Genomic DNA, 19,557 nt, shown 5'->3' on the forward strand with positions numbered 1-19,557 from the left:
CCATCTTCTCAGTCTCATCACTGCACCATCTCCTCTCCTCTGTCTCTTTCACCCTCTCCACCACCGCCACCGCCATTGCTGCCATATATTATTAGCTTTTCCATTTTTCTTCTTTAATTTTGAACGTTGCAAATATGGGCACCGTTGACTACGCTTACCCGTCCTCGACAAATGCAGAGTGTGCTCATCGGGTGGCGATTCCGCCGCCGCAGCCGTTTTTCAAGTCACTAAAATATAATCTGAAAGAAACTTTCTTTCCTGATGATCCATTTCGGCAGTTCAAGAACCAGCCTCCATGTCGGAAATTTACATTAGGCCTCCAATATTTCTTGCCAATTCTTGAATGGGCTCCTCGTTACACTTTAGAGTTCTTGAAGGCTGATATTATTGCAGGAATCACTATTGCTAGTCTTGCTATTCCTCAAGGAATAAGCTACGCTAAGTTAGCCAACTTGCCGCCAATTCTTGGGTTATGTAAGTCAAACAGGATAAGTATAATCTTGCAGTTCTCTAGATGGTTCAGTACCATTTTAATAATAGTTTCTTTTTTTTCTCTAATTTATGCAACGTAGATTCAAGCTTTGTTCCACCTCTTGTTTATGCAATGATGGGAAGTTCAAGAGATTTGGCAGTAGGGACAGTGGCCGTTGCATCTTTGCTAATAGGTTCCATGTTAGGAGATGAGGTTAATGCTAATGAGAATCCTAAGCTTTATCTTCACCTTGCTTTCACAGCAACATTTTTCGCTGGAGTTTTCCAAGCTTCTCTCGGCTTGTTAAGGTATACATATATATATAACAGCTGATGAAGCAATATTATTTGATAAATAAATATAAAAAAAAGAGGTCAGAAAACATAGCACTATGCTTTGTATCTTTCTCTGTCCTTTCTCTCTTTGTCTCTGCTGGACCGGTTCTTGTATTTTTGTTGTTTCATATTTAGTAATTAAAAATTTCCAACAGAAATAATAATTATACATATAAATTATAGTGTCATATAAGGATAAAAAAACTGAAATAATGGTAATGAAAAAATTGATTTTGTGATGGGATAAAGTTGTGTTTATGTGCAGGCTAGGATTTATCGTGGATTTTCTGTCACATGCAACGATAGTAGGTTTCATGGCAGGAGCAGCCACAGTAGTCTGTCTGCAACAGCTAAAAGGGATATTGGGGCTTGATCATTTTACCCATGCTACAGATCTTGTCTCAGTCTTGCGTTCTGTATTCTCCCAAACCCATCAGGTCCTCAGCCTAGCTAATACAATTACATGCTGCCACACTAATAATCACATTATATCACAATAATTACTACATAAACACCCCCCCCCCCCCAAAAAAAAAAAAAAATATTAAGTTATTAAATCTAAATTTGCAAAATCTCTTTCTGGTATTATGGATGCCTTCAATTCAAATTAAATCTATCTACCTAAACTGTATGGTTAAGATAAATTCAATGGTGTCTACGGAATTTGCTGGTTATTTATTTAATTCATTTGAGGCATGTGGTGCTACATTTTGCAACAAAAAGAAAACCTATGAAAAAGAAATTGGAAGAAGAAAGAAAGAAAATCATGTGATCTTTTATATGTTATTGTGACAAAAACAAAACTACATATCAATGCATGTCTGGTCATCATTTATTATCATGCCAACTGCCTTCTTTCTTATATCTTTTTCGTTCAATAATTGCTTTTATATTTATCTATTCTAACACTAACCCTAATTTTTATTGCAGTGGAGATGGGAAAGTGCCGTTCTTGGCTTTTGCTTTCTTTTCTTCCTCCTTTCCACCAGATACTTCGTAAGTTATTTACATAATAGTTAGCCTTCGTTTGTTTTTTGAAAAATAAATTTAGGCTCCACTTATTTTTCAAAAAATAATTCATCTAAAATATATATGTTGAATTTTTTTAATCTATTCGCGAATATTATATAGTATTATGTATATATATTCGGTTATACATGTAAAATATTTTTTTAATCGAAGAGGCGATTAAAAGCTTTCGATCATGTTAATAAATATAATAAAAGAAAAAAATTATAAATATAACTTTAATAATTCATTAATCTCCATTATTTATTATTATCCATCATTGCTGACAAAAATCAATCACCCTCCAATAATATCACTCACTGATCACTAATTAATATTTTTCAAAGACATAAATTATTTTCTAGAAACATATAGAATCTTTATTATCTTAATTGTTACAAGTTTTATGAATTGTGCTATTAAATTTCAAATTCATAATCTAAAAATTCTTAGATAAAAAAAAAAACCTCATTATGTAGTATTATTTATATATGTTGAACTTCATGTTACTATATCTAATTTAATGCTAAAAAAAGTAACTAATTAATAAATACAAATAAAGCAAATTGAATTTATTAGTTAAGCAGTGGCCTAAATATACATTTGCACACATCTAATTAATTTTTGCATTTTAAATTAGGAATTACAATTTAAAAACACTAAATGGTTTGTTGTAGTTGTTACACTTTTTTCACTTTCTACCCCACCGACCCACCTTATTGATCAAAAGTCTTGCTCTAACTTGCTCCTAGGGCTTCCTTATATTTCATATTATTGTTTATTATTAGATAACAATATTAAATTAAAGACTCAAAGAGATACGCTATGTACCAAAATAACTTGCAACACGAAAAGTTCAACGCATTAGATAAAAATTGACTGACGTCGTAGAAAAATTTTCATTATTTGCTTACCTTAATAATATAAATAATTCGTATTACCTTAATTAATTAATTAATTAATTAATTGCTTGATTGCATGTAGAGCAAGAAACGACCAAAGTTCTTCTGGGTATCAGCAATGGCACCATTGACGTCCGTCGTTTTGGGAAGCATTCTTGTTTATCTCACACATGCTGAGAAACATGGAGTTCAAGTGGTGAGCACTCCCATAAATTCTTAAGTGATTACTCAATTTCATCTTTTTAATCATTTTAAATAATTTCACAAATTAAATTAATTTAAATTTATTATCCCGCTAAATAAATTGAGGAGTTAAATTGAACTTTATTCTTATTTTTTTATATATATAAAATATAAGTTATTTTGAGAATATTATAGAGTAACCATGAATTTTTTCAATTTTATCTTTATATCTATAAGAAACACATTAATTATTAATGATATGAAATTAAAGATAATTTGATAAAAAAAAAAAATTGTATGCAAAAATCTTAAAATATTGCTGTCATTTCACTTGCCATTTATTGGTAAGAAAGTGTTATTGTCTAGAAGCCATAGAAAAGGCAAAGACAAAAAGACAGAACAGAACCGTGACCAAACCTGCAAGTAGAAAGAGTCCAATAACTAGGCAGCAGCAGAATATTTTTGTTTGGACCACCACATAGAAAAGGTCAGGCCGAAGGTCCATCTCACATGTGGCTAAGTTTCGGCCTTTTGATGGAGAGCCATACCCATTTTTTTATTCTAACGGCTTAGGACCAAGGCCTATCGAAATAATTGTTCCGACAGCCACTTCATTAAGTTGGCCCATTCCATCAATAATACTGGGTCTTGTGTTTTGTTGGGTTGTTATATGATGTATCCGGGTGTAATTTTATGCAGATAGGACACTTGAAGAAAGGGTTAAATCCACCGTCCTTTGGTGATCTGGTGTTCGTGTCTCCTTATCTGACGACAGCTATCAAGACTGGCATCATTACTGGCGTCATTGCTCTTGCTGTAAACGTCTCCACCTATCTTATTTTAATAATAATAGCTTTTGCTGATTAAGAAATTAATTAATGTGTTTGCTGAATTAATTGCAGGAAGGAATAGCTGTGGGAAGAAGTTTTGCAATGTTCAAAAATTACCATATTGATGGTAACAAAGAGATGATTGCTATTGGTACGATGAACATTGTAGGTTCTTGCACTTCTTGCTACCTCACAACAGGTACCGAATTCACTTTCCATTTTTTTGTTTTATTTTAAGTGTTTGATAAATTTCAAATGAACCCAACAGAACTAATAAATCAACAACTTTGATTGTCGAATCAAAATGAAATTTCAGGGCCATTTTCGCGATCGGCTGTAAACTACAATGCAGGTTGCAAAACAGCAGTATCAAACATAGTTATGGCATTCGCAGTGATGGTTACGCTGTTGCTATTGACCCCATTGTTCCATTACACTCCGCTAGTGGTTTTATCTGCTATTATTATCTCCGCCATGCTTGGCCTTATCGATTATGAAGCAGCAATCCATTTATGGCAAGTTGATAAGTTTGATTTCTTAGTCTGCGCAGGCGCCTATCTGGGTGTCGTTTTTGGCAGTGTTGAGATCGGATTGGTCATTGCGGTATGAATATAGTAATTTATGTGTTTTTGAAGCTGTTAGTATTATTTATATACACTAATGTGTCTGTGAAATTGCGCAGGTGTCGATTTCTCTGCTAAGGGTGCTTCTGTTTGTTGCAAGACCAAAAACATTCATTCTTGGAAATATTCCGAATTCTATGATGTATAGAAATGTTGAACAATACCCAAATGCAAATACTGTTCCTGGCGTTCTTATACTTGAAATTGATGCTCCTATTTATTTTACGAATTCAAGCTACCTAAGAGAGAGGTATGTATATTTTTATATTTTGCTGAAGCTTCATGTATGTGTACTTAAATTTCATGCTACTGTTCGCTTAACTTAATTGCTACATCTGTGTTGTGAACAATAATAATTAATAATTAGGATCACAAGGTGGATTGATGAAGAGGAAGACAAGTTAAAATCTTCAGGAGAAACCAGTCTGCAGTATGTTATTCTAGACATGGGAGGTAAGTTCATTGGATAATGCTTGTGATTTTCTTATTATAGGAGGAAGGCTACCCTTCATGTAGCTCATCCCATGAATTATATATAAAACACTCAAGTGGAATAAGCCCTATTCTTGTTTGGCAGCTGTTGGTAACATTGACACAAGTGGAATCAGCATGCTTGAAGAAGTCAGGAAGGTTACTGATAGAAGGGAAATCAAGGTATATTGATGTCCATCTCCTTTCATATTTAAAGTTTTCATTCTGATGAAATCTGCATATATATATATATATATATATATATATATATATATATATATATATAGATCAATAAGTGTTTCTCATTTATTCATATATACAGCTTGTACTTGCCAACCCTGGAGCAGAGGTGATGAAGAAGCTAAACAAGTCCAACTTCATTCAAAACTTTGGTCAAGAATGGATCTTTTTAACAGTAGGAGAAGCTGTTGGAGCATGCAACTTCATGCTTCACACATGCAAGCCAAACGCTTCAAAAGATGAATCTCAGGCATATAGCAACGTCTAAGCTATAGTTTAATTATTTTATTTATGAGCAGAAGCAAGAGTTTTTTTTCCTCTTTTCCATAAATATAGGTGGTGTTAAGAGCAAATTAATTAGGATGGATGTAATTAGTATGTGCATCAGGAAATGAAGCACAAGTTGATCTGATGCATTTTAGATAAATTAAAGTTGGGTTGGGGGTATTTTTTTCCTTCCAACAGTATAAAATGGAGTTGTACAATATGCTTCTTTATACATGAAATTTTAATTGAAGAGCCTTTTGGGGCTCCCAAAAGAAAATTCCAGTACAGACTTTCATCCAATTTCCCATCCCTATCTACTTTAATTCATAACATTTTTTCATGCTGATTGAGACTTTATTAGTCTGTTATTGGTCCCTAATTTGATCACTAATGATCCCTAATTTGACCAATTAGTAAGTGAATCTTTTTTGCTTTCAAGTAATGTGTCCTTATGTTTGTAATTTGTTATAAGCCTCTACTTTTCTTTTTGTCTTTAGACTAATTTGAAAAAGGAATATAATAAAAAAATAAATATACATAAATTAATTAAAAGTACTCTTAATAATGTTGAAAATATTGATAAGAGATCGTTTACTTTTATTTTTAATGCAAAATTCACATATTTTTATCTTAAATTATAAGAATAAATAGCTAAGTGACCGCTCCTAAAAGTATTTTTTAATAATATTTAAAATAATAATTTTTTAAAATGCTTAAATTCATCATAGACAAATCTTCAATATTTTTACTATTCACAAAATATAACATCGTTTAAAAGAATCAAACTAATTTAAATGAAGAAATAAAAATATTGATCGAACATTATTCGGTGAGCTCAAAAGTGATTACATCCATTTCATACAAAAAAATCTCATATTTATCATCATAATGAAGATATGTGAAAGTTTTAATTATTAATTAAAAATAATATCTGAATATATTCGTATTATAACGTCTTTGCCTTCATTTTGTAAATAGATATATAAGATATTTATTTTGTAATTTGTTTCTAAACATTTGGTGGATGGATGAGGTTGATTTTTCAACTAGTCTTATTGACAAAACATTCATACGGCTCCTTAAATTAGCAAAAAAAAAAAAAAAAAAAGAAAAAAAGACAAAGCGAGCGAAAGGGAGGAAAATAAAATTTAACATTTCAAAATTAAGAATATTAAGTACAAAATAGAACGGCGCCGTTTTGAGTCGTCCTAACTCCTGGCACGAGTCTCGATGCAGTCCCCTTCCTTTGGCTAGAGAGCTCTACTGCCTATAGCCAATCTTTGACAAAGACGATCACTTCCTTCCAACTACTGTATTTTCCTTCAGTTTCTCGTTAAAAACATTTGCTAAGAAAATCGTCTAAATCAGTTTTTCTTGGGAACTTCTATCTTCTTTACACACCACATTGGTGCTAAATTTTCCCACTGACCAATCAGTTGAAAATTTCTCCTCCGCCACATGGCTCCCCCAAAGAAATCGAAGAAAAGCAAAAAGATTTCAAAGAAATTGAAGAAGAAACAGAAAATCAAAAACAAAGGCGCAGCTGTAGCTCCAATTGACCCTAAAGCTACTGACTCCGATTGGTGGGACAGTTTCTGGCGCAAGAATTCTTCGTCTTCAGGTCCTCCTCTCTCTGTAACCCACTTTTTAGTTCTTTTGATTTACATGAAACTTGACCAGTATTAATTAATTAGCTAATTAATTTTGTCTAATTTGACGATTCGTTTCCACTGGTAAGTGGGTTTTATCTTGATATGTTATTGAGTCTGCAAATGCCCTTATAACCCATGAAATTTGCTTTTGCGTTTTTGGTATTGGTGATGGCTTTTATGGTTCCTGTTAAGTTTCTTGAGATTATAATTTGGTGACTAATCGGAGGATTCAGAATTTAAGTGAGTTAATGTGACATGTGAAATAATTTGCTTATATTCCCGAAAGTATGCAAGTCTGAAACTTTTCAAAGCCAGGAATGTACTGTATTAATAATACCGTTAAATATTTATAAATTGTATAACTATTATTTTGTTTTATATTTCAAGGCCTAAGTTTGACAATTTTGAATTTGACCTTATAGATGCTTCAATACCATGTGATGAGGAAGAAGCATTCAAGTATTTCTTTAGGGTCTCAAAGAAGACTTTTGAATACATTTGTTCCCTAGTAAGGGAAGATCTTATTTCAAGGCCACCGTCGGGGCTTATCAACATTGAGGGAAGGCTTCTTAGTGTTGAGAAACAAGTAGCAATTGCTCTAAGAAGGTTGGCATCTGGCGAGTCTCAAGTCTCAGTCGGGGCTGCCTTTGGCGTTGGCCAGTCTACTGTCTCTCAAGTAACTTGGAGATTTATCGAAGCATTAGAAGAACGAGCCAGGCACCATCTAAAGTGGCCTGATTCCAATAGAATGGAGGAAATTAAGTTAAAATTTGAAACATTGTTTGGATTGCCAAATTGTTGTGGAGCCATTGATGCAACACACATTATTATGACACTTCCAGCTGTTGAAACCTCGGATGATTGGTGTGACCAAGAAAGCAATTACAGCATGTTCTTGCAGGGTATTGTTGATCATGAAATGAGATTTCTTAATATTGTGACAGGTTGGCCTGGGGGAATGACAGTGTCGAGATTATTGAAGTGTTCTGGATTCTTTAAACACTGTGAAAATGGAGAATGTTTGAACGGAAATTTAAGAAAATTATCTGAAGAAATGGAGATCAGAGAATATATTGTTGGTGGGGTTGGCTATCCTCTTCTTCCATGGCTTATAACTCCTGATGGAAATGACCAGCATTCAGAATCAAATCCCACTTTCAATGCAATGCATGAGGCAGCAAGATTGCTTGCAGTGAAGTCATTCTTGCAGCTAAAAGGCAGTTGGAGAATCCTTAACAAGGTTATGTGGAGGCCGGATAAAAGGAAACTACCGAGTATTATCTTGGTATGTTGTTTACTCCACAATATTATAATTGACAATGGAGATCAGTTGCATCCTGATGTTGCTTTGTCCGGTCATCACGACTCCGGTTATGGAGAACAGTGCTGTAAGCAAGTTGATCCACTGGGAAGAACCTTGAGAGAGAATCTGGGAAAGTACTTGCAGCATACCAAAGAGAAATCTTTATCCAATTAATCAAGTACAAGATTATTTTGTTGCTCCAACGTTAGGATGCACTTTTAAGTTTGACGAACAGAATCCTCTCATGCAAAGGATCTTTGAGAATGCATAAGCATTGAGCTATTACTAACGTGGACCTCTTCTTCTTAATCTCATTTAATATAATAGATTTTGGACGTTGAAGTAGTAGGGAAAATTTGAAAGCAAAATAGGACTTACCCATGGGCGCATCAGACGTTTAATCTGCATTAGAATTTTATCAGCAACAATTTTCTGTTGAGAATTTCAGTAGAGTTTTAACTCTGCGAATGTTGCTGATAGGTCTGGCAAGTGAAATTTTTCCGGGAAAGTAGGATTGCAGGTAGTGAGACAACTCGAACATAATTTAATTGTGTGTGTGTCAAATGTGTCTATAAATTTATGCATAAATATAATTTCTAAAATTTATGTTGTAAAAAAATAATTTTCAATAACCTAATAATTAAAGTTTACACAATTATCATAATAAAAACATAAAATGTTAACAAATTTTTTCAGACGTAAATATATAAGGATTTTGTAATGAATTTATTGATTAAAACATTTTAAATTTTTTTAAGCTCGCAAAACTATTATATAATTCTGCCTTGTGTTTATCATGAAGCAAGGAAAAAAAAAAACCATATTTAATAGAAACCTGGAAAAAAAAAAAAAACCATATAGTAGCTTTATTCATTTTTTTATCCGCATTTTAAATTCCTGTCCTAGAAAACAATATAGTGCCATCTTAAGGAGACTTGGGATTAATTGTCCTTTTGTGTATCTTCTATCGATTGTAGGTGCTCGAATTCGATTTCTCATTTTCCTGTGTGCTTATTTCTCGGCCCAAAAGCCCAATTGAAATGAAGGGAAAAAAAAAAATCTACAATGCCATCTAGATAGAGTAGTTTCCAAGGCAATGCATGGTTAGAAATAGATGCAAGAGTTATCCAACTCGTCTAACTTTGAAAGATCTTTCTTTTACGTCGTTCTACGTTTCCAAAAAGCTTGTATTCAATTAAAGAAATAATTTTCAAATAATATATATAGTTTCTTGAACCGATGTTTATAATTTTATGAAAGCAAAACCAAAGGGTTAAAAAAAGAAAGAAAGAAGCAAGCTCCATTAAAGCAACTTCTTTCAATGAGATGCGGCCTGACAATGTACAGCAGGATCTCTAAAACTAAAAGAAATACTATATCCTCTTAAGCAAACAAAGGATAATATTTATGTCTATGGAATATCTCTATAAAGAAAATTTTATGCACAAAACAACTACATGTCTTAAATTTTAATTTAACCTTGAACTACACAAATTGTTTGCCGATAGAATGTGATTTGTCTCAATCTCCACTAGTCGGAGGTTTCACACATGCACAGAAATGCCTTTTCTTTCTCTTCTGGCTAGCAGTTCTCGTACCACCATACAGATAGTCTCGCAGTAGAACGCTTGTTTTTCGTTCTATAATCTTGGTTTTTCCTCTACTTTTGTTTTCACCATCAAGTTTCAGCAAAAGAAACTGCAATTTCTGCACTTCCAGTTGCAACCGCCCAATTTTTTCTGACCCTCTTCTTGCCTGTTCAGAAATTTTTCTCCTCCTAACACTTCCATTCTCATCCATTGCCGATGCAGATTTGTCATCTGCGGACAACGATTCATCTTCAATGCTCCTCATTAATTTCCGATTTACATCAAACAACTTTAAGATGGTTTCCTCAGATTCTTCTAACTGTTCTTTCACACTATCATATTCAATTCCTTTCCCCTTTTTGTTTTTCTCCGTAATCTCTACTTTTCTCTTCAAGTCTTGCACGGTTATTTGAAGGTTAGTTAATTTTTGTGAATCGGAATCAAGCCTTTCTAGAATTTTTCTCTCATTTACTTCTTGACGAGATCCTGACAATCTCCGTGAGATCTCTAACTTGTCCACACTAACATCCTTCTCAATCATTGATTCTGTAGAAGGATGCTGCTGCTTGTTGCGCTTCTTCTCAGTGAGTGCAGGAGTCGCCTTCTGAGCCCTTCCAACAGTCAGGTCAATGCTGGCGTCCTGGTCGGTAGTTTCCCATATTTCAAGCATCTGACTATCAGTTTCTACAGTCTCCCGTCTACTGATCCCATAAGATGAACACTCAGATATCTGATCAAGCATTATGTCCTTCGTCATCACTTCATTCCCTTCTTCAGAGGTTTGGTGTGCTCCTGTCTGAAGCTTGAACTTATTATCAGCCTCAGGCCCCAATTCCTTGTCCTCAGAATCTAGATTCTGAGGCTTGCTTCCTTTCACGGCTTCTGGATGCAAAGTGCTTCTAGATTTCAACTCTTCAATCTGTCTAATAGCAGCATCAAGTTTAGACTTAGCATTAGAGTTTTCCAGAATGACAAGTCTCTCTCTTTCCATCACTGCCTCTTCAATAGCTAGAATCCTCATTTCCAAATCCCGCAAATCCATTAATCCACCTCTTGCAGAACTTTGTTCTTCAATAATTTGTTGGGAGCTTTCGGCGTGCACCATCAATCTGGGATCCTGCAACAAGTGGAATAAAACCCATTAAATTTTACATGATATCCAGAACCAGATGCAGCAACAGCCTATAAAAGAAATGACAACTCAAAGTTTATCAACTCCGCAGAGAAGCCAATGTAATTCTGAGCAGATACCATAGAAAATATGAGAACCAGATTACATCATTAAGATGAGGTTAGGGTATGGAAACTTGCTAAAAGTATTTGCTGAAACATGTAATAGAGAGTCATTCAAACGGAAGAGGAACAAAAATTATTATTAGCTTTAAATTAATGTGCAGCCAAGAAGTTAAAGCTGCTGAGCCAAAGACCTAGATGTCATAGTTCTCAAGGCTTTTCAAACATACCCAAAAAAGAAAAGACAATTTATGGACCCTCTCTCTCTTTTCAATTTTTGTGTTTGTGGAGGCAAGCGAAAGAAACAGAGAGCAGAAAAAGAGTAGAAAAGAATGAGCAAAGGTTATCAAAATACTATACCGATTAAAAAATATAGGTGAAGACTATAGCTAAACTGGACAGGTAATTGCAAGTTAGAACCATGCTTTTAATATAATAATAGCATTTTACATACAATTGCTGCATATGTACTAATACAAAATCTTGGAGAATACTTGATACCACTAATTGTAAACCTCAAAGTTTAAAATAGGAAATTTTGGAGTTTGTATCAGTTAAGGATTCAGTTCAGGTCAACTAAATTTTCAATAGCAAACTAAAAATTTGATAAAATAGAATTACCTTTGCTTCCTTGTCAACTTCGTGAACTGCTGATTGTGAGATACTATGATTCTCCAGCGATGTTATACATTCCCTCAGAGAAATAAAAGCAGGAATATATGAAGTCATCTGGGACTTCAGTTCTTCATTTTCATGTTCCATGGTGCTGGCTCTTTCTTTCAACTGGTCAATCTCCATGGCTTTTGAATGATTGCTACCTTCAAGGCTCTGACATGTTTCAACGAGCTCATGAACCTTTCCTTCAAACAATGCTTGTTGAACTGCACATATCTGCAATTCACCAAAAAGTGCAGCAGCATGAGACTCCAATTGCTCAACCTCATCTCTTCCTTTTCGTAGTTCATAATTCAAACTTTCCTCCCTGCTCTTCGCTTCTAAAAGGTCTCCATTCAATTTCACTATTTCAGTCTCCAATCCCTTATTTGCTTCACGAATACACTCTACCTCCTTACTCTGTTGATCATAATCCCCACACAGTTTGATGATCTTCTTTTCCTGACCTGCTCGTATTAACTCAACCTCACCATACTTGCACCGCAGATCCTCCACCTCATCTCTTCCTTTTTGTAGTTCATAATTCAAACTTTCCTCCCTGCTCTTTGCTTCTAAAAGGTCTCCATTCAATTTCACTATTTCAGTCTCCAATCCCTTATTTGCTTCACGAATACACTCTACCTCCTTACTCTGTTGATCATAATCCCCACATAGTTTGATGATCTGCTTTTCCTGACCTGCTCGTATTAATTCAACCTCATCATACTTGCACCGCAGATCCTCCAACATTTTGTGCAGCTCTCTTTTCTCATCCTTTATTACTCCAAGCTCCAATAGATTCACCTCCATTATCTTCATTTTCTCATTAAGGCCATTATTGACATGATGAAATTTATCCAGAGCTTCATTGAGTTCTTTTATTTTCAAGAATTGCTCAGAAATGATATCCCTGAAAATTAGAGAAAGGGTACTTAGAGATACTGTTTCTTCAAAAATGGCATAGTTCTCATTTGCTAATTTACATTTCTCTTCTCCCAAATCTGAGATTGACTTCATTAAGGACCTTTGCTCATCGACGACCTTGCAATTCTCTTCCTGTAAATTCTGGTAACCCCCTTGCAAGTCTGAGAGCTGTCTGTGCAGATTATTTAGGTCAACCTTCAAAACTTCCTGCATGTGGTCTCCCTCCACTAACCTCAATTTCAATTCTTCATTTGTGTCTGCAAGTTGTTGGTTCTTACTCTGCAAAACCAAGAACTCCTCTGACCGAGACACCAACTCCTGATCAAGAGTGTTTTTAGCTGTCATGAGATATACCACCTCTTGTTGCAGTTGCCCAAGCAGAGTAACAAGAACAGAATTCTCAATGACCAACTGTTGATTTTCGTCTTGCATTGCAAAGAGAAATTTTTGTGTTTCTTGAAGCTTGTTAAGTGCATGGTTCAGTAGCATTTCGTCTTGATCAGCCTTACCCTCGCACCACCGGTCTGCATCAAGCTCTAGAGTCTTCAGCACCCCGTAAAGCCCTACCCTTAGCACTTTAATTTGATCATAGAGAGATTTCACCTCCACTTGTTGTTCAAGATTTTCATGCTCCAGTTCAGAAATCAGTTTCTCTGACAGTTTAGATGCATCTAGGAGCTTTTGGCACTTGAGCAAAAGAGAAAAATTATTTTCTTCCAGATCTTGCAAACACTTCTGCAAGATGAAAATCTGTGTCTGAGCAGAAAAAGCTTTGTCCACTTCTTCTTCATATTCTTTCTTTATGCACTGGCCCTCTTTCTGTAGCAAGTGAATTTGTGTTGCCATACCAGCCAATTGACATTCACTCGACTGGGCAAAATTAGCATGTTGTTGCGCTTGAGCATCTAAGCAGAGACGTAACTCTTCTACTTCGTGAAGTGTGGATTCTCTCTCCTTCTCCAAACTTGAGTATTTTTCTTCTAACCCCATATGATTTTTCTCCAAATCTTCCAGTCTTCTCTGAGTGATGTCCAACTGAGAAATCAAATTTCCTTTCAAAGCAGCCAGGTCAGACCTCTCATTCTCAAGCAACATATATGAATCTTGTAAACTCTTTGATTTTACCTTCAACCCTTCAACCTCAGCATTTGCATCAAAAAGAGAATTCTCTAAAAGGTTGTTCTTCTCTGTGATTTTCTCCAAATTATCAGTGGCAATCTGTAACTGAGAGGCCAATATGGTCTTCTCAGAAGCAAGAGCGGATTTCTCTCCCAAAAGAGATTGGCAGGATTCTTCTAGTGTCCGTACCCTTTCTCTTACTCCTTCAAGCTCCACATTCAAATCTGATAAGGAATTCTCCAAAAGAGCATTTTTCTCTATGAGTTTCTCCATGATCGCCAACTTATCCAAAAGAGTTGCTTTTTCACATCTCTCTCTTTCACAGACATCTTTCAGCTTTATATTATCACTCTGCAAATCCTTCACAGATGATCCAAGGGACTCTGAACTTAAGCCAACTGCTTCCACCTGCTCCATGATAGCCTGATGCTTCTTATTAAGATCATTTAACTCCTCCTTCAGACAGTAAATTTCTTGCTGGAGAGCATTCCTTTGGTCCAGTCGAAGTTCAACCTCTGCTTCCAGTTTCTGGATAATCTCCCTTAAGCTCAAAATCTCATCCTGCAAATTCTGTATTGTCAAAGCTGAAGATAAGTTGACTTCGCCCAGGCCTTTGTTTTCCGCCTTGATCTGCTCAACTTCATTTTGTAAACTCTGATTACGAGCTTCTAGGTCCTGTAAAATCTGGGTCCTATTCTGAAGCTCTGCAGCTATAGATCTCAGTTCTTCCTGAGACTGAGAGTGCAAATGCTGCAAAGTTTGAAAAGCAGTTTCAGCCTCCACGAATCGCAACCGCTCTTCTTGAATGCAAGTCCACAGTCTCCCTAACTCCTTCTGCTTTTCTGTAATTTCTTCACTTTGAGCCGCCATTTTCTGTGAGAGAGACTCCAATTCAGAGTTCATAGTTTGATTCGATGTCTCCAACAGACGACACCTTTCTTCAGCACCCTTCAACTTCACAGCCCCATCATCTATCTCAGAGTTAAGCCTTTGGGCCTCCTCCTCGGCATAAGCTAGTTTATGCTCCAGACTAGAAATTGTATCTAAGCATTGCTGGTATTGAACAGCAGCAGCTTCCTTCTCTTCAGTTAGCATGGTCAGTGCTTGCTTCAAGGTTTCAACCTCCCTTTCAGCTTTGTCAGCACGCTCGTTAAACCTTTGGGCATCTTCCTCGGCATGCAATAATTTCCTCTCCAGATCAGCTATCTTCTCCAAACACTGTTTGTGCTGAAGTATAGCATTTTCTTTTTCAGCTTCTAATTTAGCCAGTTCTAGCTTAAGTAACTGAACCTCAATTTCAGCTTTGCTGGCACGCTCATTGAGTTCTCCTGCATCCTTCTGTGCATGAGAGATATTGTTCTCTAAATTACTTATTTTCTCCAAACACTGCTGACATTGAAGAAAACTAGCTTCCCTTTCAGCCTCTAATTTAGCAAGGCTTTCCTTCAAAGTTTGAACTTCAGCTTCAGCTTTGCTAGCTCGTTCATTAAGACCCCTGGAATCCTCTTTTGCACGTGATACTTCTGACTCCAGATTAGACAATCTTTGTAAGCTCTGTTGGTACTGAAGTAGGACAGCATCCTTTTCAGCCTCTAATTTCGTAAGAGTGTTCTTTAATGTTAAAATTTCCTGCTCAGCTTTACTCACTCGCTGAGACTCAGATGGAATTCGAGCCTTGATGTCAAATTTACCACTGTCCTGTACACCTTGTTCTCCCTCTTCAGCATCAAAACTAAGGCCTTTTTTTGCCCTTCCCTCTGCAAACTTCACATGGTTCATCACGTCTGCAGTCCCAAACAAATCATTTAGCTGTTTCAAACCCTTTCTGCCAGGAACAGAATCAGATTCTTCAGTAAAACCTCCATTCCTCTTGACAGCATGGGCTTGTGATGGTGACATTCCCAAAGCATCCTTTTGCAATTCATCAGGATCAAAAAAAGCACGTATTGGCAGCATCTCAGGTGTACGAGGGTCACTATCAGCAGAACCTGCAGGTGAATCATCACCCAGCATAAAGGGGACTTGGTTGGGAAATGCTTCTGCCATCGTTCGATGTGCCTGGCGGATCACCCCAGTTGCATGATCATACCTTTCAGCCAAGGCACGATATGCCCTGTAAAACTCTTCAACTAGTTTCATAAGCTCTGGGCGTTTCTTATAATACATTTCTGCCCTCCTTGCAAAGGAATCAGCATCTTCTTCAATGAGTTTGATCATTTGTTTGACTTTGGCATCCATATCTGTTCAAACAAAAGAGTGTTGCTAAAGGCATTAGGAAGAGGGGAAAGAGAGAGCATTGGTAATATGATCAATATATAATAAAAAAATGATGAAAAACTGCTAAATGTTGTCAATATAGTATCATGGAGAAATAGGAAGACACTGTATTACAGCCTGTCAATTTCAAGAAATATTAATTACAAACAAGAGATCACTTGGTGTAATCTCTTCTTAAAAAGTAATTGCAACTTTCATCCACAAACTATTCAATCAAATTAGAAGAACAGGGGTTTTGCAATTTTTAACTAAGTCAGCTTGATAACCCTCCTTTCATTCTCAAATACTACATTCACAACTATTACTGAGACATAAAGCAGCACTGGCGGAGGATGGGATGCTTAGCCTCCCCAGAGACTAAGCCTGTGGTACAGGAAATACAGAACTTATTCACCAGGTTTCCATCTTGTACAGTTCATCTATATAGGGAAAAGAGATAGAAGGTGTGTCCAAATTTGTGGAAAATAAAAGGAAAAGAGAGGACGCGAATTCCCAGCCACAAAGGAATAAGTTCAACATACTACACACTAAATGAAAATGTAAGACATGGCAATTAGATATAATCTATCAAGTAAACAAGGAAAAAGGCAAACAACAAACAGAAGTGCAAAAAGATTTTTTTTTTTTTTTTGATATCATGAAAATTCCATCAGCTCGAGGTTACTCATTCAATTCCTTAGATTTTACAATCAAATGTGAGGAACTCACCCACATATTTGAGAAAGCCACAAATTAAACTGAGAATGCGTTAAAATCCAAATCAAATAGCTTCTAACAACTTTGAAAATTGCATCATGATGTATTTTCATTTCTAAAGTTCTAAAATTATGGTTTCAAATATAATTTTTTAAGTGAATTAACCAGTTCCATCCATCTGTTTGGATGTTGTAATTTTGTTTCTTTTCAAGGTCAGTTGCAAAGAAAGGTGTTAGGAGGTGCTTTCAATCTCATTCCCACTCATATTTGGCATGCGGCAACAAGCAGCATGAAGCACCAACCTTCCTTAACATTATTTAATTTGCACTTTTTATACCATCACTCTCTATCCACCAAAACTGAGACGAACTTTTTCTCCTCCGTTTATTTGATGAAGAAAACTTATTTTTGCAAGTAATAACAATCGCAATTATTGCTGTTCGTTATGATTTCCAAAATCCAAATAATACCACTCTCTTAATGCAAAAAACATAACTAGATATAGCCATTTTCTGCACCAAATTAAAAAAATAAAAAATAAAAAAAGAAGAAGAAGAAGAAGAAGAACTGCGGAATACTGATTGAAATGAAACTGATTCAGGTTTAGGATGTTGCCCACTTTCTTTCAGATGACTGAGCATGACAGATGGATACTGGCATACTATCATTTGCCCTTCTACTCACTATCTAACCATTCTTATAATGCAAAACATAAATGAGAATCAAACACGTAACCCATTAATTTGATGAACCAAAGTTGGAAAGGGGAATAATTCCTACCATGATCATCATAATTCAAATCAGCATTTCAGCACCATCATAATCAAATAACATTGAGAGAGAAATTAGCCAATTCATAACCACATCAGAGATCCAGGCGCCTTCAAATATTCTCAAGTCAAGTCAAGAGCACTTCAAAACTAGCAGCTAAAGAATATTGAGGATAGAAATGCAAATAAAAGTTTCCAAGAAAAAAAAATTATTACCTGTAAGATTCTCCTGAAGCCATTTTGAGTTTTTGGGACTTATATGGCTATCCCACCACCAAGAATATTTACGTTTAGAATCTGCAATCGCCGCAGCCGCCATAACTCAATCCAAGAACACCACAACTTTCTAATTCCGATGAGATGAAACTAATCTAATTGAGATAATAAATGATGATCCAGCAAAGAGCCAGATGTATACAACCAACAGCCAATCAATTAAAAGACTGATGGCCAGTACAAAGCTTGCTAAGCGTCTGACTATCTGAACCTGAAACAAAACCCGAGATAAATCAGTTTCTGAATGAACCACTAAAGATTCAAGAGATCAGATCCTTTAACCTTAAACAAAAACTGTAGTTCAAAAGTTACCTGATCACTAGAATTAATTATTTATAAAAGAGAACCACTGTCTTCAAAATTTTTTAAAAGAAACCTGATCAAAGCAACATCACCACAAAGCAAAATGAAAAAGTTAGACGGTGAATTATACGCTGGAAAAAAAATCCAATATTATGTATTTGATCAGTGAATTATAACTATAATAACAGTACGATGACGATCCCACACGCCAGATGTCACAAAATAGCTACTCGCCTACTAGTCAAGGGTTCAAAAGCAACAGAAAAAGAAGAAGAAGAAGCACTTGATCAAAGGCAAAATGATCAGGGGAAAAAAAACTATACACACATGAAACACATAAATAGAGCCACATGATAATTGACTTTCATGCACGGCGAAATTAATCTTCAACGGAAGTGGATGTAACAACCCAAGCGGCCATGACTCAAACATTAAAAGAAGAAAAAGAAAAACTCACCAATTAGCAGAGACAACAAAAGAGCCTCAGCTGCATGTTCTGATCTTCGTTCTCGAGTCTACCCCATGTTTGATAGATCTGTAGGCGTCGCTCTGTAACTGGCTCGTTCTCCCTCTATTTGATGTTTGTTAGCTTACTTTTTATGCTATTTGTTTTGTAATACAAGAGGAAAGTTAACAAAAATACGCTTTGACAAATCCAATTTCCATATAAACAATAAAATTTTAAAAAAAAAAGTAACTTACGAGTCGAGTGTACTAACTACAAGTAATTCCGTCGTCATACGCTGTGCTGGTCTTATTTAAGGAAATGATAAAATGAAATGACCAAGTTGTCCTTACTCTTTGTTGAGAAATTCAAAAATGTTTTTTTCTTGGTTGTTGTATTCTGTTGCCATGTTCAGCGGATTCCCTCTGGATTTCTTTCATTAATTCCCGAAATTGGAAGAAGAATTCCACTCCAGTTGTGACGTTCCTACGTCCTCTTGTACAGTTTCTAAGGCCAACTTTTGCTACAATCAGATGTTAAGATGTGCAGTAGCGTCAAACCAATAAGTCAACCTTGACCATGTTTGTGGTTAGTTTGGCCATTTTATTTTAATTTTTGATTTAAAATATATTTTTAATTTTATAGGTCAATGCTAATAAGTGTCTGTTAAATTATCTGAAATTATTTTTAATATTTTCATAGATACGATTTCCATCATGCATATCGATCAATTGGATTGTTTCTTTGTAGATTTCGGTATAAAATCCATATACTAAAATTATTAAAATAATATACTAATTATAGTAGCTTTAATACTTCATTTGTTTTCGTAAAATAACTTGCATAAAAATGATTTGATGAAAAATATTTTTCATTGTTATTGAAAAAAAAAATTTCAAATTACTTATTTTCCATTGTTTAGTTATAATTTTAAAAATTAGTTACAAATATTAAAGTTTTTATCTTTTAAGAACATAAAAATATT

General features: G+C 35.3%; 3 protein-coding genes across 3 annotated transcripts; 2 read left to right on the top strand and 1 right to left on the bottom strand.

Moving 5' to 3' along the window:
- LOC105649950 (sulfate transporter 3.1) lies at positions 1–5,618 on the top strand. Its single transcript, XM_012236793.4, has 12 exons — positions 1–474; positions 573–780; positions 1,073–1,244; positions 1,738–1,803; positions 2,800–2,913; positions 3,600–3,716; positions 3,803–3,929; positions 4,047–4,333; positions 4,413–4,603; positions 4,721–4,806; positions 4,931–5,007; positions 5,147–5,618. Exons 1-12 carry the CDS (start codon positions 135–137, stop codon positions 5,330–5,332), a joined length of 1,971 nt encoding a protein of 656 aa, XP_012092183.1. The 5' UTR covers positions 1–134; the 3' UTR covers positions 5,333–5,618.
- A 932-nt stretch (positions 5,619–6,550) lies between these two features.
- On the top strand, positions 6,551–8,641 carry LOC105649951 (nuclease). The gene is made up of 2 exons (XM_012236794.4): positions 6,551–6,952; positions 7,406–8,641. Exons 1-2 carry the CDS (start codon positions 6,790–6,792, stop codon positions 8,458–8,460), a joined length of 1,218 nt encoding a protein of 405 aa, XP_012092184.1. The 5' UTR covers positions 6,551–6,789; the 3' UTR covers positions 8,461–8,641.
- Positions 8,642–9,559: 918 nt separating this feature from the next.
- Positions 9,560–18,789, bottom strand: NET1D (kinase interacting (KIP1-like) family protein). The gene is made up of 5 exons (XM_012236796.4): positions 18,585–18,789; positions 18,137–18,200; positions 17,765–18,035; positions 11,730–16,045; positions 9,560–10,992 (listed from the first exon to the last, which is right to left on the bottom strand). The coding sequence occupies exons 3-5, from the start codon at positions 17,865–17,867 to the stop codon at positions 9,808–9,810; spliced, it is 5,604 nt and encodes a 1,867-aa protein (XP_012092186.2). The 5' UTR covers positions 17,868–18,035; positions 18,137–18,200; positions 18,585–18,789; the 3' UTR covers positions 9,560–9,807.
- Between the last annotated feature and the right edge of the window lie 768 nt (positions 18,790–19,557).

This window comes from Jatropha curcas, chromosome 5, assembly GCF_041381405.1.
Source record: "Jatropha curcas cultivar XTBG-Jc1 chromosome 5, XTBG_Jcur_1.0, whole genome shotgun sequence".
NCBI classification, from domain to species: Eukaryota; Viridiplantae; Streptophyta; class Magnoliopsida; order Malpighiales; family Euphorbiaceae; genus Jatropha; species Jatropha curcas.